The 26,211-nt window shown below is 47.9% G+C and overlaps 1 protein-coding gene across 1 annotated transcript; it reads right to left on the reverse strand.

Annotated features, from left to right (window-relative positions):
• Positions 1 to 1,749: 1,749 nt before the first annotated feature.
• Positions 1,750 to 23,500, reverse strand: Sesn2 (sestrin 2). The gene is made up of 10 exons (XM_090335458.1): positions 23,053 to 23,500; positions 13,094 to 13,159; positions 10,885 to 11,082; positions 8,954 to 9,136; positions 8,642 to 8,854; positions 7,694 to 7,844; positions 5,969 to 6,087; positions 5,425 to 5,615; positions 3,231 to 3,375; positions 1,750 to 2,793 (listed from the first exon to the last, which is right to left on the reverse strand). Exons 1-10 carry the CDS (start codon positions 23,140 to 23,142, stop codon positions 2,707 to 2,709), a joined length of 1,443 nt encoding a protein of 480 aa, XP_090191584.1. The 5' UTR covers positions 23,143 to 23,500; the 3' UTR covers positions 1,750 to 2,706.
• Between the last annotated feature and the right edge of the window lie 2,711 nt (positions 23,501 to 26,211).

A 26,211-nucleotide genomic window follows, 5' to 3' on the forward strand; every position in this document is an offset into this window, starting at 1 on the left:
AGCTAGCAAAAAGTCAGAAGTAGAGTTGTGATTCAAGTGGCAGAATATTTGTCTTGAGCAAAAAAAAAAAAGTTCAAGGACAGCACCCAGGCTCTGAGTTCAAGCCCAAGCACCTTTACCAAAACCAAACCAAACCAAACCAAACCAAAAAAAGAAAGAAGAGAAAAGGATCTCTGAGTTTGGCAAACCCCAGTGGAATTCTGGCTACACCAAAGACTCTACCAATGTCACCACACTCTAGTTAAAATTCTCTTGCAAAATTGCTGCAGCCATTCCTAGGACCAGGCCTAACAGAAAAACATGACCATTATTATTCCACAGTGACAGTGACAGAGCAGCCATAGATGGGCAGCAGGGCTGCACAACCAAGGGGCAGCCGTGGATTTGCAACACTCACAATTCCCAATCCTGCAATCCCTGGGCATAAGTAGCCAGCAGGACAGAGGCCATCAGGTCAAGTCCATGATGCAATCACAGCTCCCAGCCTATGCCCCATGGTGAACCCTGACCTTCAGGAAATGAAAAACAAAACAAAACAAAACAACAAAACCAGTCCATTAAACAAGAACTACAAAACAAAACCTCAGCGAACTTTATTTCTTATTATCTAGAACTGGTAATCAAGGCCAGAGATTTCTGTACTTTTAACACTGGACATCCCTTCCTACTCACCCAGGGGACATTTACAGAGGATTTATGCCCCGCCTTAGATCTCAACCCCCACTCCCCCATGCTGGGGTCCTTCTTTCTTGTCCACCATCTTGTCAGGAGCCTTTCCAGGCCTGAAGGGGTGTGTGTCGGGGGGTGGTGGTGGTGGTGGTAGTATCTGTTTCTCCGTGCCTGCACGGGGATATGAAATGTGGCACACTGGCTGGACTCCTCTCCTGCCCAACCCCAGGGAGGAAGGTCAGAAGCAGCAGCACTGAGGCCCTTGCCTTGCTCAGGCACCCACTGCTAGAAGAACAAGAGAAGTCTAGAGTTCACAGTTGTTTGCTAGAGAAAGTGCCTGGGATCAGTCCTTGCCTTCTTCTGCCTCCCAGCAATCCATCTAAAATTCAGGGCAGGAGAAAGACAGGACTGGAATGGGTTTAGTATGGCATGTACTTGGAGGGCAACCAGGCAGCCAAGAGAGATTGCTTACAGGAGGGTCCCCAGAGGCTTCTAGAGCTTGCAAGAAAATCAGCTTTCTATTGGCAATTTGGCCCGAGAGCCCAGGGCATAGCATCAGATCTTGGGAAAGCCAAACTGAACAAGCTGTCAACCTCTAACTGCAGCAGGCAATGATGGTGGTAAATGTGGCCACAGCCACCCAACCAGTGGCAGACCTGAACAAAAACAACCTTAGTATTACAGGGTGCTGGTGGCTTATACCTATAATCTTAGCTACTCAGGAGGTTGAGATCTGAGGATCAAGGTTCAAAGTCAGCCCAGGCAGGAAAAGTCTATGAGATTAATCTGCAATTAATCATACACACACACACACACACACACACACACACACACACACACACACACACACACACACACACACACACCTAGAAAGAGAGCTGTGGCTCAAGTGGTAGAGTGCTAGCCTTTAGCACAAAAAGCTCAGGGACAGTGCCCTGTGCTTAAACCCTAGTACTGGCACAAAGAATGAAAAGAAATAAGGAAAGGAGGACAGGACAAGAAGAAGGAAGGAAGGAAGGAAGGAAGGAAGGAAGGAAGGAAGGAAGGAAGGAAGGAAGGGAAGGAAGGAACCTTTATCTACCTATTACTGGGGGGGGGGCTCTGGTGCCACTTCAGCCACTTAAAAAGGACCCCACATTTTGGCAAGCATTTTTAGCAATATCCCTAGGAACAGAACCTTCCTCTTTTCCTTCTAGGCATCAAGTGGGGCTCCAAGGATGAGGCCTAGTAATTAATCCAAAGACAGAGACTCTATCAGGGAACCCTCTCCCCTCCCCAGAAGGCCTATATCAGAGGCTCCATCTCCTTGGAGAGTCTGCTCTCTAGGTGTCCTTGGCTCCTCTCCTGGGCCTCACACTACCAGGCATAGAAGAACGAGGCAGGCATAAGGGCAAAAAAAGAAGTGAGATAGGATTCAGGCAACCAAGGAACGTGGGGGTTGGGGGGATGAGAAGGGAGCTTTAGGGCTGCCCAATAGAGCAGGCTTTTGGGGAACTGGGCACACAGGCCAGCTGCGACCCTGACTTTCACATTGATGGGTGAATGGCAGGTGGAGGTAATGTAATTTGAGAATGGGTGGGGAGGAAGGCAAAACTGGAGTGTTAAATCTCTGGGGGTGGGGGGTCTTTGCCCCTCTCCCCTAGGGACTAGCCAGGGGCTTACCAGGAAGGCCACAGCACTTGTGGTGGCTGGGGCTCAGCCTGCTGGCATGAAAGTCTAAACTCAGCCCATTTCCTTTCCTACACCCTCTGGGGAAGGAAGAAGGGCACAGCCCCTGAGGATTTTTAGTCTTCTTTAAGCTCCCAGGGGCAGAGTTGAGATCTGAGATTCAGTGCAATGGTCTGTCCTTTCCAGTGGGAAAAAGGAGGATGCGGCTTGAGAGCTGCACATCACACACGCCCAACCCCAAGTAGGGCGGGTGGGCATGGGACAGGAAAAGTCCTGGGTCCGTCTCCAGGCAGAGAAGTCCTTGCAGGGAAGATGATACCCTCCCCAGGGCCAGCTGCTCTGGGTGCCAATCCTGGGTGTAGGAAGCAGTCAGGTCATGTAGCGGGTGATGGCGCGGAGGGCATACAGTAGGGCAGCTTGCATCCGGGCCTCCAGGAGCAGCAAATTCACATGGACCTGGAACACAGATCAGGGCTTGTTGACAAGTGCTCTGCAGCCCTCGCAGACTGCCACTACTTCTGACCATTCAATTCACCACCTCTGCTTCAGAGATGCCCTAATCTCACCAAGTCCATGCCAACTGAATCATAGATGTGAAACCTTGATGTTCCAACCAATCTCAGCCTTCTGAGCAACTAATGTTATAAGCACGAGCCACTGGTGTCTGATTTAAGGGTATTTTATGACTTGAACCTAGGTCTGCCAGGTTGCCACCGATGATAATGTAAAGCAGGCACCTGTATTCCTACTCTATAAGTGAGCAAATGGAAGCTTAACACTTGATCGCAGAAGAGACCAAGGACAAACTCAGGGTAGGTCCCTCATTGTTTTCTCTCCTGCCCCCTCCCTGGTCAGGGCCTGTCTGACTCTGGCTCCTCTCCTATGGACTATACCTTCTCTGAGTGCTGAAAGTGCCTCCAGAAGAGATTGTACATCCTCCGGGTGGTCTTCTCTGGATAGCAGGCCACTGTCTTGATATAGACTTTGAGGTCTCGCTCCAGGAGCTGGTTCACTTCCCCGTAATCATAGTCATCATATCTGATGGAAAGACCACAACAGGATTACTCACCCCTTGTTCTGTAGAAGGAGGAATGGAGAATGGCAAGAAAGATCAGAAAGCCTGATTCCTCTTAGAAAAGCAGATGGTTCCCATTTACCACAGGTCACCAGACTTGGAGAGGACCACTCCAATGCACAGAACAAGCTTGAATTCATGGAGTTCTCAAAATTACCCTACTGTCTATATACCTTTCTATGCAACACACTGTATTTATCAGCCCCATTTTACAAATGAGGAAATTTAGGTGAAGAGGTAAAGAGAAGGGAAGTCACTTGCTCTAGGTCAGATAATAGGGAAGGGGTATCAAACCCAGCTCTGGCTGGCTCCATTTACTTCTTCTTTTTTTTTTTTTTTTTTTTTTTTGTGGGTCATGGGGCTTGAACTCTGCCTGGGCGCTGTCTCTGAGCTCTTCAGCTCAAGGCTACCACCACTTCCCATTTTCTAGAGGCTAACTAGAGATAAGTCTCAGGTCCTTTTGTGCCCCAGCTGGCTTTGAACCTTGATCCTCAGATCTCAGCCTCCTGAGTAGCTACAATTACAGGTGTGAGCCACTGTACTAGCTTCCCATTCACTTTTTACAGCAAAGGCTGAGAGGTAGATACTCACTTTAGAATAGGAAGTAGGCAATGGTTAAGAGGAACTGGCCCAGATGGGCAAACTAAGAGCTAAAGAAGGCAATTAACTTCTTTAAAGTCAACAAGCAAGCTGGTGACAAATCTGGAAGCTACTCTGTCTCTAGCCAGTTCAATGAGCTAGGGCAGATAAGATCTGGATAAGAAGACTTGGATGTCAGCAGGAGCTCTGACTCAGTGCACAGAGATATGAAACGAGGACCATGTTCAAGAGTGAAGAATGCTCAACTTGAGGGTGGGGAAAGAACTAGTCTGAACTCAAGAGACTGAGATCTGAGGATTGCAGTTTGAAACCAGCCTGGACAGGAAAGTCCCTGAGATTCTCATCTTCAGTTGACCACCAGAAAACTGGAAGTGGAGCTGTGGCTTAAAGTCATAGTGCACTGGCCTAGAGCAAAAAGCTCAGGGACAGCATCCAAGCCCAGAGTTCAAGCCCCATGACCACTCAAAAAAATTGTTGTTGTTGTTGTTTTTTCTGCTTCACTATCTCTAGAATGAAAATTTGGCCTGTGGGCCTGGGAATGTGGTTTAATGGTTGAGAGTGCTTGCCTAGCAGGCACAAAGTCCTGGGTTCAATTCCTCAGCATTACATATACAACACATACACAGAAAAAGGCAGAAGTTGTATTGTGGCTCAAGTGGTAGAGTGCTAGCCTTAAGCATAAGGAAGCTCAGGAACAGGCCCTGAGTTCAAGCCCTAGGACCAACTGGTACACACACACACACACACACACACACACACACACACACACGAAAACCTACTGTGACTAGTAAAAAGATGTCCAATTAAAGAATGGGTGTGGGCCAATTGGTACTTGCCCAGAACATGAGAGGCCCTGAATTCAGTCACCTGTGTTGGGGAAAAGAAAGAATGCAAAAAAAAAAAGAAAAAAGGCAAAAACATAAGTATAGCACAACCCATTTAATGGAATGAGTCACAGCTAGTAATGTACAGAAATATCAATTCTTTCCTCCTTCCTTTCTTCCTTCCTTCCTTCCTTCCTTCCTTCCTTCCTTCCTTCCTTCCTTTCTTTCTTGCCAGTCCTGGGATTGAACTCAGGGCCTGGGCACTGTCCCTGAGTTTCTTTTGCTCAAGACAAGCACTCTACCACTTGAACCACAACACCACTTCTGACTTTTTCTGTTTCTGTGGTACTAAGGAATCGAACCCAGGACTTCATGCAGCTAGGCAAACACTGTACCATTAAACCACATTCTCAGCCTCTTATTAACTTTTCAAACCAGCATAGAAGTGAATTTGCTTTGAGAAATACTTCAGGAAAGAGGAAAGGGAAAAGGGAAAAAAGAATTAAAATAAATCAACAAATAAATATGCATGCCAGTGAGGTCCAGGTGAAGCCTGGAGACACAACAGGAGCAAGAGCCATAACTCACCTGATTCCAAAGACGCAGTGGATGTAGTTCCAGATGGCTCTGCGGAGCACGGACGTGTCCACGCCGCTGTGCATGGCCATGGTGTTATAGGTGAGGTTATAGGCAGCCTGGAACTTCTCGTCCAGGAGCTGTCCCCCCTCAGGGTAGAGCCGTTGGATCAGCGAGTAGCCGTGGTCTTCCCAGGTATAATCCTTAGCAAAGTGGGAGAGAACACTGTTGAGATCACACAGCCCAAAGTCAGCAAGACAGACCCCATCCTCTAGACCTTCAGAGCACACCGGCTCTCCCCGACTCTTCCTTCCTATCCCACAATCAAGCACACTGCTTGTGCTTGGCCTGTGCGGCCAATCTTATGACCTTCTCCCTTTATTAGGACCCCCCATTCTTAGAGCACAGAGGGATCCCTTAGGATCCACTGGGGCTCAAAGCCTTCATGGGATCTTGAGGGGAGAAGGTATTCACTTTTGTAGCCACTCAAATAATTCCCACTCCTGCCTGTCCATAAACCAGGATTAATGTCCCATATGACTGGGGAGAGCCCTACCTGGGCACGGAAGGTGGGGGGTGCCTGAGTCCCTCGGCGAGTAAAATCTTCATACCCAAAAGTGGGGTCTTCCACAAAGCACAGCATGTCTGGGCATGGAGAGGGCTCCAGGATGTCAGCTGAGGACCATGTCAGAAAGAAGGCACAGTGAGGCCTAGCCATTGGCATATGGGGATCCATCTGGATGAATCATCAAAATGGGGACAGAGGAAGGCAGAGTAGTGGGCCATAGAGAGCCTCATGCTACAGAATGCTACAGCTGGAGCCAGGCATGGGGGAGGAGGTGAACGAGGGCCATGAAGCCAGGAGGAAAGGCCTCTGGGAACAAGGGCAGCAGCTCAGCCAGGCCAGCTCTGTGCTGAGCACTGCTTCATTCCCTAACCAGTCCTCAAGTCATGAGATAGAGGCTCATGTCCCAGTCATACAACTGGAAAGATTAACAGGCCAGGAACCAAAGCAAAGTATAAAGCTGGGAATCAGTGGATCTTATCAATAGTTTTATCTACATGGAACTCTGAGATCTGGAGGATAGTGGTTTGAGGCCAATCTTGTCCCCCTTCCCCCTCAAAAAAAAGACTCCTTCTCAAGTAACAGTTGGGTGTGGTGGCAAGCACCAGTCATCTTAGCTACAGGAAGGCCATCCTGGGCTGAAGGTCATCCTTGACATTTCAATAGCAAGAAGCTGGGCCTAATGGGTGGCATGTACTATCATGGGAAACCTAGGAATCTAAAATAGGTGGATCATGATCCACAGGCAAGAAGTGAGATTTGCTCTCAAAAATAACCAGCAAGAGAAAGGGCTAGAGAGGGGCCAGGTACCAGTGGCTCGCACTGCAATCATAGTTACTAAGGGGGCTTAGATCTGAGAATTGTGGTTTGAAGCCAGCTTGGGAAGAAAAGGTCCCTATTTTCAATTAGCCACTCAAAAACTGGAAGTGGTGCTGTGGTTCAAATGGTAGAGTGATAGCCTTAAGCATGAAGAGGCTCAGGGACAGTGCCCAGGCTTATTTTAAAAAAAAAGGGGGGGGGGCAGGAGTTTGGCCTAGTGGTCGAGTGCTTGCCTAGCATGCATGAAGACCTGGGTTTGATTCCTCGGTACCACATACATAGAAAAAAGCCAGAAGTGGTGCTGAGGCTCAAGTGGTAGAGCTCTAGCCTTGAGAAAGTCCAAGGATAGTGCTCAGGCCCTGGGCTCAAGCCCAGAACTGGCAAACAAACAAATAAACAAAAAAGACATGGCGCATACCTGTAATCCTAGCTACTTAGGAGGCTGAGATCTGAGGATCAAGGTTCAAAGTCAGGCACTAAAGTCCATGAGACTCTTATCTATAATTAACCACTAGAAAACCGGGAGTGGTGGTGTGGCTCCAGGGATAAGGCAGTAGCCTTGAGCTAAAGAGCTCAGGGACAGTGCTCAGGCCCAGAATTCAAGCTCCATGACCAACCCCACCCCCAAAAAAAGGCGGGGGGGGGGGAGGTAGAGAGGTGTGGCTTACTGACAAGAATACCTAGCAAGAGGGAGTCCCAGTTCCCTGAGTTCAAATCACCATGCAAGCCCCAAAAGAAAGAGAACAGACTGCAAATCCAAGACCCATACTCAGAACCCTGTTGGGAGGTAGAGGGAGGTGGCTGCCTCTGAAAGCAAGAGGCCTGGTGCATGGAGGTGTATTCTACCAGTAGTGTAAGAGAGTAGCCCCTGGGATCAGAACCCCTTTATTCCTGTACCTGAGGGTGTCACCAGCAGGCTCTCCGACTTCTCCAGCTCAAAGCGATTCTCCATCTCCTCCTGCGAGGCCCCCTCATCCCGCAGCAGGCTCTCCTGCAGTTGCCTCATGCGTTCCATCAGAGCCTCTACATCTCTGGCAGCCTCAAAGCCCTGCAGGATAGATCCAATGATCACTATTCCTCCTCCTTCTCTTTTCTCTCTGGAAAGCTCCACCCTTACCCTTCCCACATCCCAGGCCTTCCCACAAGTTCTACCACTACAAGTTCTACATTCCTAGTCCAACTTTAAGTTCCAGCTGATACTGAGCCTTGAAGCCCTTGAGCACTTTTGCTCTACCACTTAAGCCACAGAGCCACTTCTGGTTTTCTGGTGATTAATTGGAGACAAGCAACTGGCCTGACTTTATAGTCTTAAAGTTGCTATAAACCTTCAGACTTTGATCCTATGAAGCTACTTGCTAAAATGCCAATTATGTAATATTTTCTTTAATCTTCACAGCCCACAGTGAGTAAGGGTCTTTGTCCCCATCAAAGAGATAAGGAAACCAAATGCTAAAGTCCAATAACTTGCCAGGTGCCAGTGGCTCATACCTGTATAATCCTAGCTACTCAGGAGGCTAAGATCTGAAGATCGTGGTTCAAAGCCAACTTCCCTGGGCAGGAAAGTCTGTGAGACTCATCTCCAATTAACCACCAGAAAATTGGAAGTAGAACTGTGGCTTAAATGACAGGGAGCTAGCATTGAGCAAAAAGGTCAAGGACAGTGCACAAACCCTGAGTTCAAAAGTCATAGAACCAACACACACACACACACACACACACACACACAGGCACATGCACACATACACACAGAGTCCAGTAACTTTTCTGTAGCCTTTCAGAGATAGGGAAGCAGGACTAGAGGCCATATCAGCTTCCCTCTACACAAAGACCAGGCGTATGACTTACCCCAGAGTTGTTCAATGGATCCCCACTGGGGGGGCTGCCTTGCTCACTGGGGGGCGATGGTGCTTGTGGGGCAGGGCTGCCTTCTGGGTCCCCTTCAGGAAGGATACCACAGCCAAACACGAAGGAGGCCAGTGAGTGACAGTGGGTGAGCAGGACTAGGGCTTGGATAAGTTCAGCCAGGGACCAGCTGTGCTCACCGGTCTTCAATAAGGCCTGGAGGGGAGAGAAGTCATGCCTTTTTCATTGCCTGCCCTTTGACTGCCCACTGCGGCCCAGGGCTCCCTCAGAAACCAGGTTCTCTGCCCACTGCACCTGGATATGCTCCTTGGTGATGAGCCATGGCCGATGTGCCAGTAGCTTGTTGATCTCACTGAGTTTCCGCAGCTTCTCAGGGGCCCGGTGGAGGCCTAGGAGCCACTCAGGGTCACCGCCAGTCTGGAGGAATTCAGCCATGTGGGAGCCCACCAGGTAAGAGCACTGATGGCGGGCAGCAGCCTGTGGAGAGGGTGGAACAGCCTGGGTTACCCATCTCCTTGTGTGCCCTACTCCACAAGAGTCCCTCCCACCCCCACTCCCTGAAAGAAAATACCATTGCCTATTATTGCCTATGAAAAAGAACACCAAAGCTCTCAGCCCTGCTCCTTTCCACCTCAGTTCCTCAGTCTGCCTCACTTCAAAAACGTAAGTCTGGGGCCGGGAGTTTGGCCTAGTGCTTGCCTAGCACACATGAAGCCCTGAGTTTGATTCCTTGGCACCACAAACTAAGAAAAAGCCATAAGTAGTACTGTGGCTCAAGTGGTAGAGTGCTAGCCTTGAGCTGAAAAATTCAGACACAGTGGCCAGGCCCTGAGTTCAAGCCTCAGGACTGGCCAAAAAACAACAAAAAAAAAATATCAAATAAATAAATAAAAACCAGAAAAACAACAAAAGAAGCCCACATAAGTTTGGAAATGGAAGCAGATGGCTCACTCCTGAAATCCTAGCTACTCAGGAAGCTGAGATCTGAGGATCATGGTTTAAAGCCAGCCAGGGTATTAAAGTCTGTGAGACTCTTATCTCCAGTTAACTACCAGAAAACTGCAAGTGGTGCTGTAGCTCAAGTGGTAGAGCAATAGCCTTGAGTGAAAAAGCTTAGGAGCAGCCAGGAGTATTGCCTAGCCTGCAGGAAGTCCTGGGTTTAATTCCTTCGTACCACATACACAGAAAACGCTGGAAGCAGTGCTGTGGCTCAAGTGGTAAGAGTCCTAGTCTTGAAAAAGCTCAGGGACAGGGAGAGGCTCTGAGCTCAGGTCCCAGGACTGGCAAAAAAACAACAACAACAACAAAAAACTAAGAAACAGTGCCCAGGCCCTGAGTGAAAGCCCTACTACCAGCACAAAACAAAACAAACAACAAAAAAAGTAATGCCAAGAGCCAAGTGGCTCATGGCTGTAATCCTAGTCTATTCAAAGCCAGACTTGGGCAGGAAAGTCCATGAGACTGTTGTCACCAATTAACCACCAAAAAGCCAGAAACGGAGCTATGGCTTAAGTGGTAGAGTGCCAGCTTTCAACAAAAAAGGTTAAGGGACAGCACCCAGGCCCTGAGTTCAAACCCCAGTACTAGCACAAACAAAATGAAACAAAACAAAAACTTCAAAGCTGGGTGCCAATTGCTTACACTTATAATCCTAGCTACTCAGGAAACTGAGATCTGAGGACCAGGGTTCCAAGCTAGCTTGGGTAGGAAAGTCCAGGAGATTCTTGTCTAGAATTAACCATCAACAAAACTGGAAGTAAGGGCCGGGAGTTTGGCCTAGTGGTTAAAGTGCTTGCATAGCATACATGAAGACCCAGGTTCGATTCCTCGGTACCACATACATAGAAAAAAGCTGGAAGTGGTGCTGAGGCTCAAGTGGTAGAGCTCTAGCCTTGAGAAAACCCAAGGACAGTGCTCAGGCCCTGAGCTCAAGCCCAGGACTGGCAAAAAAAAAAAAAAAAACTGAAAGTAAGAGGCTGAGCCCTAGCTTTGAGCTGAAGAAGCTCAGGAATAGCAAACCAGGCCCTGAAGTCAAGCCCTAGCGCGCACACACACACACACACACACACACACACACACACACACACACAAATTTCAAACTTCTATAGATGGTCAGATAAAACTACTTCCTCTTCACCAAAAAAATCAACTCAGGAAGCCTTCAGAGATCCAAGGACAGAACCCCCACATGGCCATGCTGCAAGCATCTGGCCCAGACAGCTCACCATGATGGCAATGTAGTGACGCCAGGAACTGGCCAGGGGCCCATCGGTGTGCAGCAGCAAGTAGTGCAGGCGCCAAAAGCTGCTTAGGTAGTCAGGGTGTAGGCCCATCACCACTGCCAGGTTGTCCACCCGCCCTGAAGACATCAGTGCCTCCAGCCCCAGGTGCTGTTCCAGGCTTTCAGCCCCTTCCCGGAGGACCTGCCAAGCAGAGAAGAGGACATGGGTTCCCGCCAGAGACCAACTTATTCATTGTAATGGCTTTGTAATAGCAATAGATTGAAGACTGCCACCTTATCCAAAAAAAGAGGGAACGAGGAGGAAACAGATACTTATTAGGCAACTTATGCACAAATGGCTCACCACTGTAATCCTAGCTACTCAGGAGGCTGAGATCTCAGGAATGCTGTATGAAGTCAGTCCTGGCAAAAAGTCTGTGAGCTTTCTGCTGGTTAATTGGAGATGAAATCTCTGGACTTTTCTGCCAGGGCTAGCTTCAAATCATGATCCTTCAGGAATCAGTAGCTAGGATTACAGGCATTATCATCACCCATGTTAAATTTTTCTGTCTGTGTATTTGAAAGAACCTGTCCCGTTTATATAATCTAGCATGTTGTCTCTTTGATGGTAAAACCATCAAAGCTGTGAAATTGGTGAATGAAGAAGCCAGGATGGTAGCACATACATATATGCACGTGAGTGCGCGCACACACATATGCACATACCTTTAAAAATGGCCAAAGAGGGGCCGGGAATTTGGCCTAGTGGTTGAGTGCTTGCCTAGCATGCATGTAGACCCGGGTTCCATTCCTCAGTACCACATACATAAAAAAAAGCCAGAAGTGGTGCTGAGGCTCAAGTGGTAGAGCTCTAGCCTTGAGAAAGTCCAAGGACAGTGCTCAGGCCCTGAGCTCAAGCCCAGGACTGGCAAAAAAAAAAAAAAAAAAAAAAAAATGGCCAAAGATTGGGGCTGGGAGTCTGGCCTAGTGGTAGAGTGCTTGCCTAGCATGCATGAAGATCCAGGTTCAATTCCTCTGTACCACATACATAGAAAAAAGTCAGAAGTGGTGCTGAGGCTCAAGTGGTAGAGTTCTAGCCCTGAGAAAGTCCAAGGACAGGTCTCAAGTCTTGAGCTCAAGTCCGGTGTGTGAACCACCACGCCTGACACTCAGAGAGATGCTTTTCTCTAATAAATTACTCAGAAAAGCCACACAAGGTGGCTCATGCCTGTAATCCTACCTACTCAGGAGGCTGAGATCTGAGAATCTTGGTTCAAAGCCAGCCTGGGCAATACAATGCCGAGAGACTCTTATCTTCAAATTAATACTGGAAAACAGGAAGTGGGGCTTGGCTCAATGGTGGTGGGCAGCCTTGAGCTGAAGAGCTCAGGGACAGTGCCCCGGCCAGAGTTCAAGCCCCATGACCCCCAAATACATAAATAAATAAATAGCTCAGAAAAGCTGAAGAGGTGAAGTGGCTCAAGTGGCCTTGAGCAAAAAGAAGTTCAAGGATAGTGCCCGAGCCAAGAGTCAAAGTCCCAGGACTGGGGGAAAAAAAAAAGTTTGTAAGTTTGTGTTACTTTCTTTCTCTGAGCCCATTCATCTCAAGAAAATCAACTTTACTAACACACCTGTCTCAAGAGCTGATCTGAGGCTCAAATGTATCAGGAATGAAAAAGTATAGTTTCCAGACTGCAAATTAAGGGATAAGAAGGAAAAAACCTTGGCCCACCAATGCCCCATGTCCTCTTTTCCCAGGGACCAAAAGTTTCCAACCCAGGGGCTGAGAGTTTGGCTTAGTGGTAGAGTGCTTGCTTAGCATGCATGAAGACCCAGTTTAATTCCTTGGTACCACATACATAGGAAAGCTGGAAGTGGTGCAGTGGCTCAAATAGTGGAGCTCCAGCCTTAAGAAAGCCCAAGGGGGCCGGGAGTTTGGCCTAGTGGTTAAAGTGCTTGCCTAGCATGCATGAAGACCCGGGTTCGATTCCTCGGTACCACATACATAGAAAAAAAGCCGGAAGTGGTGCTGAGGCTCAAGTGGTAGAGCTCTAGCCTTGAGAAAGTCCAAGGACAGTGCTCAGGCCCTGAGCTCAAGCCCAGGACTGGCAAAAAAAAAAAAAAAAGCCCAAGGACAGTGCTCAGGCACTGAGCTAAAAAGTCCAGGACTGGCAAAAAAAAAAAAAAAAGTTTCCAACCCATTCCAAGCTTACCTCCTGCACAGGAATGAAAGCGCTGGGCCCTCGAGGGCCTCGCCGAGCCTGGCTCTCCCTAGGTTCCTGGGGGAAACATGAACATTAGTTGGCATAGGGGACAATGAAGAGGATTTGTCATCTCTCTAGCCTCCTCCGACCACTCTGGGAGTAAACAAGTGCTTCTAAAACCATCTTTTGCATGCATCCAGCACGGAGGAACCAGAGGGGAGATTTACACCTGACTGATTGGTCACCTTCAGATAAGCCAGAGGTGTACTCATCTCAGGCTGAGCTGTTTAAGAACTGGGCAAGAGACCAGTTCCTGGCTCATGTCTGTAATTCTAGCTACTCTCACATCTGAGTATTAAGGTTTAAAGCCAGACCAGAGCCAGGCACCAGTGGTTCATACCTGTAATCCTAGCTACTCAGGAGGCTCAGATCTGAGGATCTAGGTTCAAAGCCAGCCCAGGCATGGCTAAGACTCTTATCTCCAATGGACCACCAAAAAACTGGAAATGGTGCTATGGCTCAAGTGCTAGAGCACTAGCCCTGATTTGAAGAGCTTGGGGACAGTGTGGAGAGCCAGAGTTCAAGCCCCTTGACTGACAAAAAGGAAGAAAAAGGAAAGCAAGCAAGCAAGCAAGCAAGCAAGCCCAGAAATGGTGCTGTGATTCAAGTGGTAGATTGTTAGCCTTGAGCCAAAGCTCAGGGATAGTGCCTACACCCAGAAGAATTTAAATCCCAGGACTAGCAAAAAAAAGAAGAAGAAGAAGAAGAAGAAGAAGAAGAAGAAGAAGAAGAAGAAGAAGAAGAAAGCCAGCTCAGCAGACAAATCTGAACCCTTATCTCCCCTTACCTCCAATAACCAACAGAAGCTAGAGATTTGGCAGAAATGGTACAGAGCCAGCCTCGAGGGGAAAAAGCCAAAGTAAGAGAGCATGTGCATGAAAAAGAAAATAGAATGCCATATAGTCACATTCTCTGGAGTGGGCCAGATCCCTAACCCTCTCTTCACCATTAAGAATTAAGATCCAGATTTAATGGGTCTAGCTATTCAGGGATTAAAACCTATAACAGAATTTTTTTTTCCAGTTGGTAGTAAGTCTCCTGAGAGAGGCAGACTTCAGGTACCAGTTTCTGCCACTACTTTACTATATGGCTTTGGAAAAGCTTCCTAGATTTTCTGGGCCTAAATCTGGAACAAAGGGGACTGGCTTGATTGACTGTTCAGGCCCCTCTCACTTCATACTTCAGGGAGGTGCCAGAACAGGCTGGTCCAAAGCCAGGTTAGACTTACCCTTTCCAGCTCCCCTCCTCCCTAGCACAGAGAGAAAAAGCCCAACAGCTCTGCCTGGGAGATAAGGACTGCTGACTCCACAGATTATGCCTCCCCAGAGAGCCCAGAGAAAACCACAGAAGGGCCAGGTATGGCAGCCCAGGCTCCCAGACAGACTACAAGTTGATCAACACTAGTCTCCAAAAAGAAGGGAATGGGACTGGAATGTGCAGATATTAATACAGAATAGAAAGATGCAAAGAAAAAAGAAATGAGGGGCTGGGACTATGGCTTAGTGGTAGAGTTGCCTAGCATGCAAGAAACCCTGGATTCAGAAGCTGGAAGTGGTGCTGTGGCTTCAATGGTCAAGTGATGGCCTTCAGGAAAAGGCCCTGGGATCAAGCCACAGCCCCAGAACTGACAAAAGAAAAAAAAAAAAAAAGAAAGGAATAAGCAAGCCAGGTGCCAGTGGCTCATACCTATAATAGTAGCTACTAAGGAGGCTGAGATCTGAGGATCAAGGTTCAAAACCAGCCCAGCGGGGGCCGGGAGTTTGGCCTAGTGGTAGAGTTCTTGCCTAGCATGCACAAAGACCCGGGTTCAATTCCTCAGTACTACATACTGGAAGTGGTGCTGAGGCTGAAGTGGTAGAGTGCCAGCCTTGAGAAAGTCCAAGGCCAGTGCTTAGGCCCTGAGCTCAAGCCCAGGACTGGCAAAAAAAAAAACAAACCAGCCCAGGCAGGAAAGTCTATGAAACTTTTTTTTTTATTGTAATTAGTAAAAGGGTTACATGATATTTGCCAGATAGAAGGTGCATTAATTCACATACATTGATACCCTTTCACATGTCTTGGTACCCGTTGAAACTTTTTTTTGATTTGTTTTGTTTTGTTTTTTTTTTCTGCCAGTCCTGGGCTTGAGCTCAGGGCCTGAGCACTGTGCTTGGACTTTCTCAAGGCTAGAGCTCTACCACTTGAGCCTCAGCACCACTTCCGGCTTTTTTCTATGTATGTGGTACCAAGGAATCGAACCAGGGTCTTCATGCATGCTAGGCAAGCACTTTAACCACTAGGCCAAACTCCCGGCCCCTCTATGAAACTTTTATCTCCAGTTATCCACCAAAAACACGGAAATGGAACAGTGGTCCAGAGTGGTAGTATACTACCCTTAAGGACAAAAGTTCAGGGACAGTGTCTAGACCCTGAGTTTAAGACACAGAACCTTGCCGGGCTCATACCTGTAATCCTAGCTACTCAGGAAGCTGAGATCTAAGGATCTCGGTTCAAAGCCAGCCCCAGTACTAAAGTACGTGAGACTCTTATCTCCAATTAACCATTAGAAAACCAGAAGTGGCACTGTGGCTCAAGGGGTAGGGTAGCCTTGAACTGAAGAGTTCAGGGCCAGTGCCCAGGCCTCATGACCAGGGTGGGGTGGTGGGAGGAGTTGGAAGTGAAATGGTAGTTAAAGTGGAAAAGCAAAAAGGCAAAAAAATCCAAGACAAAGCTTAAGGTCTTGACTTTAGGTCCAGTACTACACAAGAAAAGAAGGAAGTTAGCACCAGAAGCCTCAGTTTCCCCATCAACTAATAGAACTAATGTGTACTTTCAGTGGCCACATGGGTTTAAAGGGATAATGCTACCCTGCCTACATCAGCACCTACATCAGCATAAGCACATAATAAAAGTGCCCAGCATTAACCTCGCAGCAGTTTCAAACAAGCAGTACATCAGAATCCCTTTGAGCAGCTGAAGTTCCAACCCAGAGATGCTGAATTGGTTTTGTGCGGGGTGCTAGCAAAACACAATCAAGTCCGGACCAAGATTTGAATTACTCACTGATCTCTTTCTCAAGTGAAGACACTGTGCTTTGTGCTTTCTAGGTGGGATCAGAATCTATTTAGATATTTGACAAATATTTTTCCAAGTATTTTATTTTGGAGCAATGCTAGGGGTTGAACTCAGAACCTTGTACTTGGCTAGGCTAGTGCTCTATCCCTTGAGCAACACCCAGCTTGACAAATATTTTGATGATTCCATTGCAACCCATTGCAGACAGCAAGGGCATAGCAGTCAAAAGATACGTATTGGACTTCATATAATTGTGAATTTCGGGGCGAAAGACTAACAGTGGGATTTCCAATCACAGAAAAGCAAATGAAACAATGGCTAGGGTGGGAAAGTATACAATATTTTAATGTAAGTAGACAGGAAAAACTACTGAAGGGGTGACCTTTGAGCTAAACAATGAGAAGACAACTGGGCCTGTACAGACAAAGGGGAGCAACTTTCCAGCCACAGGGAACAGACAGGGGGAAGCCATGAAAGCCATTCAGGACATTAGAATTCATGCTTATAATACTCTGAATGTTCCTCAGACCTTGACATCAGGGGAAATCCAGGGGATGCAGGCATGGCAGGGCCCCATGGCCTTGTGAGAGCCCCTCATTCCCTAAAGTGGGGAGTCAGTGATGAAAATAAAAGTAATAGTAATAAGTAACAACACTGGTTATCACTGGCTAAGCACCGACTTCACATCCACTGATTAGACTTGAAAGTAGAAGCTACTAGAGTCCTCATTTAACAGAACGATTACCCATGCTAAAAACTTCTCAAGTCTAAGCTGGAGTTCACCAAGAGTGAGAATCTCCTCTTTACCCACAGCCCCAGCAATCTACTGCTTTCAGTCACATTGTTTTCTGCCTTGACACCCACACTGGATCTAGTTCCTCAATGTCTAGCACAGAACAATCTGATATTATTCTTCTGCTGTGCTGGGCATGGGGGCTCCACCCTATAATCCTAGCTACTCAGAAGGCTGAGATCAGAGAATCTGGGTTCAATGCCAGGCCAGGCAGATAAGTTGCTGAGACTCTTCAATTAAATACCAGAAAGGCAGAAGTGGCACTGTAACTCAAAGTGGTAGAGCACTGGCCTTGAGCTAAAGAGCTCAGGGACAGTGCCCAGACCCAGAGTTCAAACACAAGCACACTCTTGTGCACACACGCGCGCACACACACGTGCACACACACGTGCACACACACACACATACACACAAACACAAATTCACCAATATTGGGGCCTGAATTCTAAGCCTCCACGTTGCTTTTTTTTTTTTTAATATTAAGTCTGGTGTTCTAACTCAAAAGCCATACCTCTACTTTTGCTGATTAATTGGAGATAAGAGTTTTGTAGAAGCAGGGTGCAGGTGGTTCACGCCTGTAATCCTAGCTACTCAGGAGGCTGAGATCTGAGGATTGAAGTTTAAAGCCAGCCCAGGCATGAAAGTCCGTGAGACTCTTATCTCCAATTAAATACCAGAAATGGCAATGTGGCAATGCGGTTCAAGTGGTAGAGTGCTAGCCTTAAGCTAAAGAGCTCAGGGACAGATCCCAAGGCCAAAATTCAAGTTCCATGACTAACCAAAAAAAAAAGAAAGAAAAGTTTTGCAGATGTTTCTCCCTCAGCTGTCTTTGAATCTTGATCCATATATCTCAACTGCCAGAACAGCTTAGTGCCATAAGCCACCAACACTTGGGTTAGAACTTTCTGAAATGATCAAATGGCTTCTATCTATGTCTGATCTGTATGATAAGTTCCGAGTCACTCACTGTAGCTGAGCATTTTGAAGTAGGACTAGTCTGATCTCTACCCTCCAGCAAACAAACAAAAACAAGAACAAAAAAATGAACTTTTCACTTCATTGAATGTGAGCTTATCTAACTTTATTTGCTTGTTTAAAAAAAAATTTAAAAACATACCAAGACATGTGAAAGGGTATCAATGTACGTGAATTAATGCACCTTCTATCTGGCAAATATCATGTAACCCTTTTACTAATTACAATTTAAAAAAAATTTTAAAAACAAACAAGCAAACAAACAAAACAAGCACTCAGTATGTAGCCTAGACCAGACTGGCCTTGGCTGGAACAGCTGTGACTACACATATTCCAATTTACAAGCTATAAATGTACTTAGCTTCTTGTGGCCAGGAGGCTACCACATTGGGGAACACAGGCTCAGTAAATCCTGATAACGTTTTTGGATGAAGAAAGGGAAATCCAGAGAGGCCAGATCACCTGTCACTTGCCCTAGGTAGGACAGGAAAAAACCAACAGGAGGAAGATCTCCAGGGACTACAGGATCAAATCAGTGAGCCATTTCTCAGCAGAGGCCACACAATGGGGGAAAGGAGGGTTGAGACAAATTGTAAGAGGAGGTTAATTGCATTCAAATTCAAGAGCTCCTCAGACTTTAACTTTTGTATTGTTTTAGCTCAAGTAGTTAGTTTGTATCTAATCTTCACCAATTTGGAAGGTATAGGGACTTCAGTTTGCATACAATGAGAGATTGAGTATTTAAAAGTTAAGTGTCTTGTAAAGAGTGACTAATTCAAGTGAATCCAGGAATGCCTGGCACCTAAGGACCTTTTCTGTGAGTTTGTGCCAGTATTAGCACTTGAACTCAGGACTTGTACTTTAGCCACAACTCTGCTTTTAAGTTCAGTGCTGGTTAATTGGAGATAAGAGTCTCAAGATTATTTTCTGCTCAGGCTGCTTTTGCACCTCAGATCCTCAGCCTGCAGAGCAGCTAGGATTTCAGTCATGAAGTCAAAAGTTCCTGGCTTTTTAGCTCAAGAGCTCAGGGACAGTGCCCAGGCCCGGAGTCCAAGCCATACCACCGACCCGCCCTCTCTCCCCCCCCACCAAAAAAAAAAAGCATCTGGCTTTTAAGGACCTTTCTACTTCACTAAAACAACTTCTGGAAGTGACCCCAGCCCTGGAGATTTGAATGCAGCTCAATCTGACTTGCCAGAATTCCATCCACTATCTGCCTAGGCCCCTACCAAAACCCCAGTCTTTGTTCTTTGTGTCTAGTGCCTGCCAGCTGAAGAACTTAACTATAGACACCTGCTAGATCATTCGGCCTGCTGGGAAGAGGCACTACTTTTCTCTCTCTCTCTCTCTCTCTCTCTCTCTCTCTCTCTCTCTCTCTCTCTCTCTCTCTCTCTCCTCTCTCTCCTCTCTCTCTCTCTCTCTCTCTCTCTCTCTCTCTCTCTCTCTCTCTCTCTCTCTCACACACACACACACACACACACTTAGGCTGAACTCTCTTATGTGCTTAGATTTCTACCTGAAAGGAAGCTAACATGAGCAGTCCCTGACCATCCATCAGGCCTTGGCTGTTTTGTTGTTGTTGCCCGTGAGGCTTGAACTCCAAGCCTGGGTGCTGCCCCTGAGCGTTTCTGTGCCATAGTTCTGGTTTTCTAGTGGTTAATGGAAGAATCTCAGGGACTTTCCTGAGTGGGTTGGCTTGAAACTGCAATCCTCAGATCTCAGCCTCCTGTGTAGCTAGAATTACACAAGTGAGCCACCAGTGCCCTGTTTGTTTTGGATGCTCAGTGTTATAAACCTCTTCTATGCCCATCCTGCTGGGTACCAGGCCAAGAGCATTCCACCCCTGATCTCACAATCATCCTGATTCATATTGACCATTCTAGGTAAACAGGCTTTGTCCATTCTTTAGAAATGGGAAGCTCAGAAGAGTCCTCTTCAAGCCCAGCATAACTCAGACCTGATTTCCAAATGTGAACAGCTCACCAGGGTCAGTCAAGCCAACATGGGCTAATCACAAGCACATATTAGATTCAAGGAACTAAGCCAGTAGTTGGTGGCTCATGCCAGTAATTCTAACTACTTAAGAGGCAGAGATCTGAGCATTGCAGTTTGAAGCCAATATGGGCAGAAAAGTCCATGAGACTCTTATTTTCAATTAATCAGTAAAAAGTTGAAGTGGAATGTAGCTCAAGTAGTATAATAGAGCACCAGCCTTGAGCAAAAATGCCAAGTTAGATTGGGTGGCTCAGAGTTCAAGCTCCATGACTAGCACACATACACAAATGTTAAGAACAATACTGGGAAAGAGAACTGCAGCCTCAACATCCAGCAAGGAGACAGACGAGAAATACTTGATTTACATAACTACCCCCAGAGCTCCTATAATGGAGAAGGCGACAGAAGTAGGCAAAGGATGCATCTGGTAGGAAAAAAAAGCTTCCCAGAGGAAAGGATGTCTAAGGAAGTTGTCCTAGAACCCAAGATGGCTTTGAAAACATGCTTTCAAGTAGAGCAATGAGAACCATGGAAGTTTTTGGGAGATAGATATTTGATGGCCCTGACCCCCTGAGAGAGCGGGTGTGATTAAGGAGAGGGGAGGACTCTACTGGTGGCATATCCCTTGTGCTTTGAGCACTAGCTCTCAGATTGGTCCCCTTGCAATTATTATCAAGGATTCCACATAAAGCAGGCTTCTTCCCCACCCCCACCCCAGAGAAAAATTCTTAGAAGTATCTCAGATACTACCAACTTTTCTCACTGCTGAAAAGTGACTTCCTCTAAGGTCACTTCTCCTCTCCCTAGTAGAGGGGACAGACCACCTTGAACACATATGACCAGTCAGATCACCTCTCCCCCAGATCTGTCTGGGAGGGAAGGAAGTAGTAGCTCTCTCACCTTAGGCAGGAGGGAATAGGTTTAGGAGAACCCCTTGAGGAAGGGGTCCCCTAGGGGAAGGGAAACATGTGTAACAGCAGCTGAGCTAGTTCTTGGATGCAGTTACCAGGTAGGGACTATTCCAGGTACGGCGCTTGAGGTCTCTGTAAGTATTCTGAGTCGATTCGTCCAATCTCACAAACCCTTAATCATACCATGAGATCTTTACGGACAAACGGTAACAAGAAATGGGATCACTTGGCCAAGGATAAAACATAGCAAGTAGGGACCAGGAGTTTGGCCTGGTGGTAGAGTGCTTGCCTAGCATGCACGATGACCCGGATTCGACCCCTCAGTACCACATACATAGAAAAAAGCCAGAAGTGGTGCTGAGGCACAAGTGGTAGAGCTCTAGACTTGAGAAAGTCCAAGGACAGTGCTCAGGCCCTGAACTGAAGCCCAGGACTGGCAAAAAAAAAAACCCAAAAACAACAACAACAAAAAACATAGCAAGCAGCCAAGTGCTTGGAGGGTCAGGCCTGTAATCCTAGCTACTCAGGAGGCTGAGAACTGAGGATCTCAGTTTAAAATTAGCCTGACAGGAAAGTCAATGAGACTCTTATTTCCAATTAACCAGCAAAAAGCTGGAAGTGTGGCTCAAGTGGTAGAGAGCTCCGGCCTTGAGTGGAAAAAAAACAAAAGAAGCTCCAGTATCTGCACAATCAATCTATCAATCAGTGAAATAAAACACAGCAATTAAGCAAAGGGTTGCGACAGGTATTCCACTCTGGTGACCAGGTAGTCTCCATAAAAAAAAATATCTTATTTACATTATTTTCCACAACGAAATCAAGCCACTCAGCTGAGAAGAGGCCTGGAGTGAGGCTATATTTCCCCATCTGGGGCTCCTAAATCATGGCTGACAAGGGTAAAGAAACTTAACAGAAAATTCAGGAAACAAACCATCTATCACCATTGGTTGAGTATCTAGGAATTGGGTGGCTCAGTTAAGAGCAGAAATTTTCTCCAGAAATATACTTTAGAATTAACACTCCCAAGTTCCAGCCCTGGCAAAGCACATCCCCACTGCTCCAGGCTTGGAAAGTAAAGAAAAAAAGCAAAACTTCCTGTAGTGCCAAAATGCTCTCCCAAATCACACATGCAGGTCAAAAAAATGGGGTATGCTGTGTTTGGTGACTGACAAGACTCCTTTCCCTGTCCTTCTCTAGATGTCAGTTGTCTCCTGTAAATGGGGCTGTAGTTCAGCTTTGAACTGCTGAGTTGGTCCAGGACTGAGACAAAAACCCAGACACAGGATCTAATAGGTACTCCATAAACAAGACAGGTGTGTTGGCTATTGCTATTGCCGTGGAGAGTGGGGCTGAGTTAACTCCAACCTTATTCCCTGCCTCCCGGCAAAATCTCCAGGAGTCTTGGAGTGGGGAGGACCGGGGGGCGGGGGGGGGGAGAAGAAAGGGAGAAAAAAACATGTCTGTGAAACAAACTTGGAGGACCCCAGATCGTTTGTTAGCGAGCTGCCTAACTGGCACTAGTCCGGCAGAGCTACAGCTAGGGTTGCCTCCCCTCACCCTCTCCCCTCCCGTCCCTTCCCAGACAGCTTTGGCTGCAGCCGCCTGAGTACCGGCGGCCAAACAAAACCCCCAGAGTACCCGCGCCTCCTTCCAAACCCAAGGTCCCGGCAGAAGCAGGAAGGGGATCGAGACCTCCTCCGGACAACCCCAGGCGCCCTACCGCCCCGCTCCAAGGGGTGCATCCTAGAAAGAGTCCCTCGGTCCCAGCCCCCGCCAAGAGGAAGGGAAGCTGCGGAAGGGGGCGGGGAGGAGGAGTGGTCGGGCAGCTCCGGCCGGGATTTGCCTGGACTTGAAGACGCTCCCCCGACCGGAGCCCAAAGCCCCGAGAGCCTGCCGAAGGCGTCCCTCCCATTGGCCGGGAGTCCGCGGGAGCCGGGGAGGGCTCCGCAGCCCTGGGGGGGGGGGCGGGAAGAGGCGAGGAGGAGGGGACAGCCGGAGGGAGCGGAGGCCCGCGGCGGCCGGTTGATGCAACCTCAGACCGGGCTTACGCGCTCTCCACTCCGCCTCGCTCCCTCCCCCTCTCCGAGCCCGGGGCCGGGGGGCCCACAGACTCCGATCGGGACGGCCGGAGCCTCGGAACGCGGCTCGGGGAGGAGTGGCGTCGCTCGGCGGCTGCTTACCTCTCCGGTCCCCGCTCCGCCGACACCGCTCCGGGCGAATGGCAGGTAGCCCTTGAGCTCGGCGCGGCACTCGGAGTCCGCCACGATCATGGTGTGCGCCAGGATCCAGCGGGGGCTCGTGCCCGAGAAGGGGGTGGTGGTGGTAGTCCCGGGACCGGCGCACGTAGAAGCCCGGGACTGAGGGCCGCTGCGGGGGGGGAGGGGGCGGGGAGCGGATCGAGAATTCCGGGGTGTCTCTCGGGGTTCCAGATCCGAGAGATCGGCCGCTGCTGCGCTGGACTCTTCTTCTGGTCTGGCTTCTGGAACAGTGTATGGTCTCGGAGGCCTGGGGTTGGCCACAGCGCAGGGGGCTTTTCACGGCCCGGAGTGCGTCGATAGTCCGCAGTGGCCGGCGCTGCTCGCGGACCCGCCGCTCTTCAGCATCCCCACCGCGGAACTGCCAGCGCTCGCCCGGCGCTGACACCAGCCGCTCGGCTCAGCCCGCTGCGGTCCCTGGGGGAGGGCGGGGACACAAAAGCCACACGGCAGAGCCAATCAGATGCCTGTTTCTCGGGGAGGCGTGGAAGACTCCGCCCACTGGAGCCAACCGTTCCTCCAATCAACGTCTTAGAAGCGCAGGGGAACTCTGGGAGCTGTAGTCGGCTTCCGAAGAATGCTGCAAACTTTTCCAAGAGGGGGTTTGCTCAGGTCACTGGTAATACCAGAGAGAGTGACAGCCTGAAGAGTCATTAGAATGTGTGATGAAACGGGACTTTACCTGGCTGAGCCTGAGAGCCAAGTGTGAAATCCCTTCCACGTGAGTTCTTCAGCTTTACAAACCTGGAGGGACTGGTTAGGGTTGGGAAGTTTGGCTCCGCAGTATCCAAATGATGCTAATTATAGAGCTGATTACCAGATATTGGAGATTAGAGAACACTACCCTGTTCTTCCAGGCCTCCAAATGTACCAGCCACAAGGAATCCACCTCATTTGTGAAGTCTCAGGAAAAGCCCTCATGCATTAAAATGCCACTGGCAATTTGGAGTCTAAGCTCCCTCTCCATTGCTGTTGTTTTCCACTTGGTTTCCTTCATGTTACTCCAGGTCTTCCACCTCTTGTGACAACGTGTTCTAGATCTATTCTTACTTTTCTTTGGCCACTCCTTCTCTGGCTCCTTTTCTCCTCCCATTCCCTAAATAAAACGTGGGTGCTCCTCTAGTTTCTGTTTTTATCCCTCTTCTTTCCAGACACACTGTCTGATCTCATCCACTTCCTGGCCTTCAAGTCTCTTTTGTTAAGGAAGTTGCCACAGAACCAGCACCTGGCACCTCAAAGCTGAATTCATCTATTCATTTCCCACAAGAGCCTCTTCTCTTACTGTTTTTCTTTAGGCCTTCCCTTTTGTTTTAAGTCTTGGTTTGTTCTGGAGAGGGAATCCTGGCAGGGGCCAGAGCCGGCTAGGCCTCTCAGTCCCTTCTATTCTGATTCTAAATCTGTGATTCTGAAGAGTTCCTGACTTGGTCTCCTGCCTTAGGTTTCATAAAGGAAATTAATGTCCTTCCAAGGGACTTGGGTTGAATATCTTTAATTTTTTCACATTCTACTTGTAATTTTCTATGTGTATGTCTTATTGGACCCTTTTGAGTATGAGGTTCTTGAAGACAGGGTTTATACTTTGACATAATTTCTTTTATTTTGTCAGTCCTAGAGCTTGAAATCAAGGCCTGAGCACTATCCTTGGGCTTTCTCAAGGCTAGCACTCTACCACATAAGCCACAGAACCACTTCCAGCTTCTTCTGTGTATGTGGTACTGAGGAATCAAACCTAGGTCTTCCTGCATGCTAGCAAGCACTCTACCACTAGGCCAAACTCCCAGCCTATATTTTGACGTCTTTTCTTCTACTCTATACCACCTGGTACAATATTCTGCTAATAATACCCACACTTGGTCCCTGAATCTCCTTAGAATCAAATCTCTTTCTAAACATATTCCATTTCATTTAAAATTTTTACACTGCTAGCTAGGGCAAAGGTGGCTCACATCTGTAATCCTAGCTATTCAGGAGGCTAAACTGAAGATCATGGTTCAAAACCAGCCCAGGTACAAAAGTATTGTGAGACTCTTATCTCCAATTAACCACCAGAAAACCAGAAGTGGTGCTGTGGCTCAAAGTGGTAGTCTTGAGTTCAGGGACAGTGCCCAGGGCCAGAGTTCAAGCCCCACGACTTACCCCCCCCCCCAAAAAAAAAGCCATGCAGGGAAATCCAGGAGACTCTTAATTCTAATAACCACCAAAAAGCCAGAAGTAGAAATGTGGCTCAAGTGGTAGAGTACCGGACTTGAGCACAAAAACTAAGGGACACTCCCTAGTCCCTGAGTTCAAGCCCTAGAATTGGCATCAAAAAGAGAGACAGAGAGAGGAGTTGTAAAAAGAAAGAGCCACTGGCCAGGAGTTTGGCCTAGTGGTTAAAGTGCTTGCCTAGAATGCATGAAGACCGGGGTTTGATTCCTCGGTACCACATATAGAAAAAAACCGTAAGTGGTGCTGAGGCTCAAGTGGTAGAGCTGTAGCCTTGAGAAAGTCCAAGGACAGTGCTCAGGCCCTGAGCTCAAGCCCAGGACTGGCAAAAAAAAAAAAAAAGAGCCACACATGTTAACATTTACTGTGTTACATGGAGAGTTCATGGATTCCTCCATTGCCCCAGGGAACTCTCACTACAACCTGAGGAATTCGACATTATGTCCCCATTTAACAGATGACAACACTAAAACTCAAGATGTGTTGGCAGAGGTAGGACAGCTTAGTAATCCACTGAGTATTCAAACCCTGAATGACTCCCTAACAGAAACCACCCCACCAATAATGAGACACGGGTGTGAGTATGTAGTAGCAGGCCAGTACATGTAACTGATGCTTAATGGAGAAATATTAACGAGGAATGAGAAACATAACTGTCAAGTGGTTTCTAATTGATGGGCCAGCATATCCTCTTTGTGGAAGCCAAGTTATCATCAGAAGATGGCTATAGCAGAAGAAGGCTATATCAGAGAAAAGATGAATCACTGAACTGGCTCTACTTGGAGCATTCTGCTCCTTCCTTCCCTCTTTCATTCAGTAAATATTTGTCAACCATTTAGTGTGTATCAGGTGCTGTGTTGGGCTCTTGAAATTCAGTGG

The sequence above is a fragment of the Megascapheus bottae genome, chromosome 6 (assembly GCF_031878675.1).
Source record: "Megascapheus bottae isolate mThoBot1 chromosome 6, mThoBot2.hap1, whole genome shotgun sequence".
Taxonomy (NCBI): Eukaryota; Metazoa; Chordata; class Mammalia; order Rodentia; family Geomyidae; genus Megascapheus; species Megascapheus bottae.

What these genes read in the sequence shown, in the direction of transcription:
- Sesn2 (XM_090335458.1), bottom strand. Translation starts at nt 23,142, where the DNA reads ATGATCGTGGCGGACTCCGAGTGCCGCGCCGAGCTCAAGGGCTACCTG. An exon ending in GCGGAGCGGGGACCGGAGAG is followed by an intron (nt 13,160 to 23,052) that starts GTAAGCAGCCGC and finishes TGTTTCCCCCAG; the next exon opens with GAACCTAGGGAGAGCCAGGC. An exon ending in CCCCCACCTTCCGTGCCCAG is followed by an intron (nt 5,616 to 5,968) that starts GTAGGGCTCTCC and finishes CACTTTGCTAAG; the next exon opens with GATTATACCTGGGAAGACCA.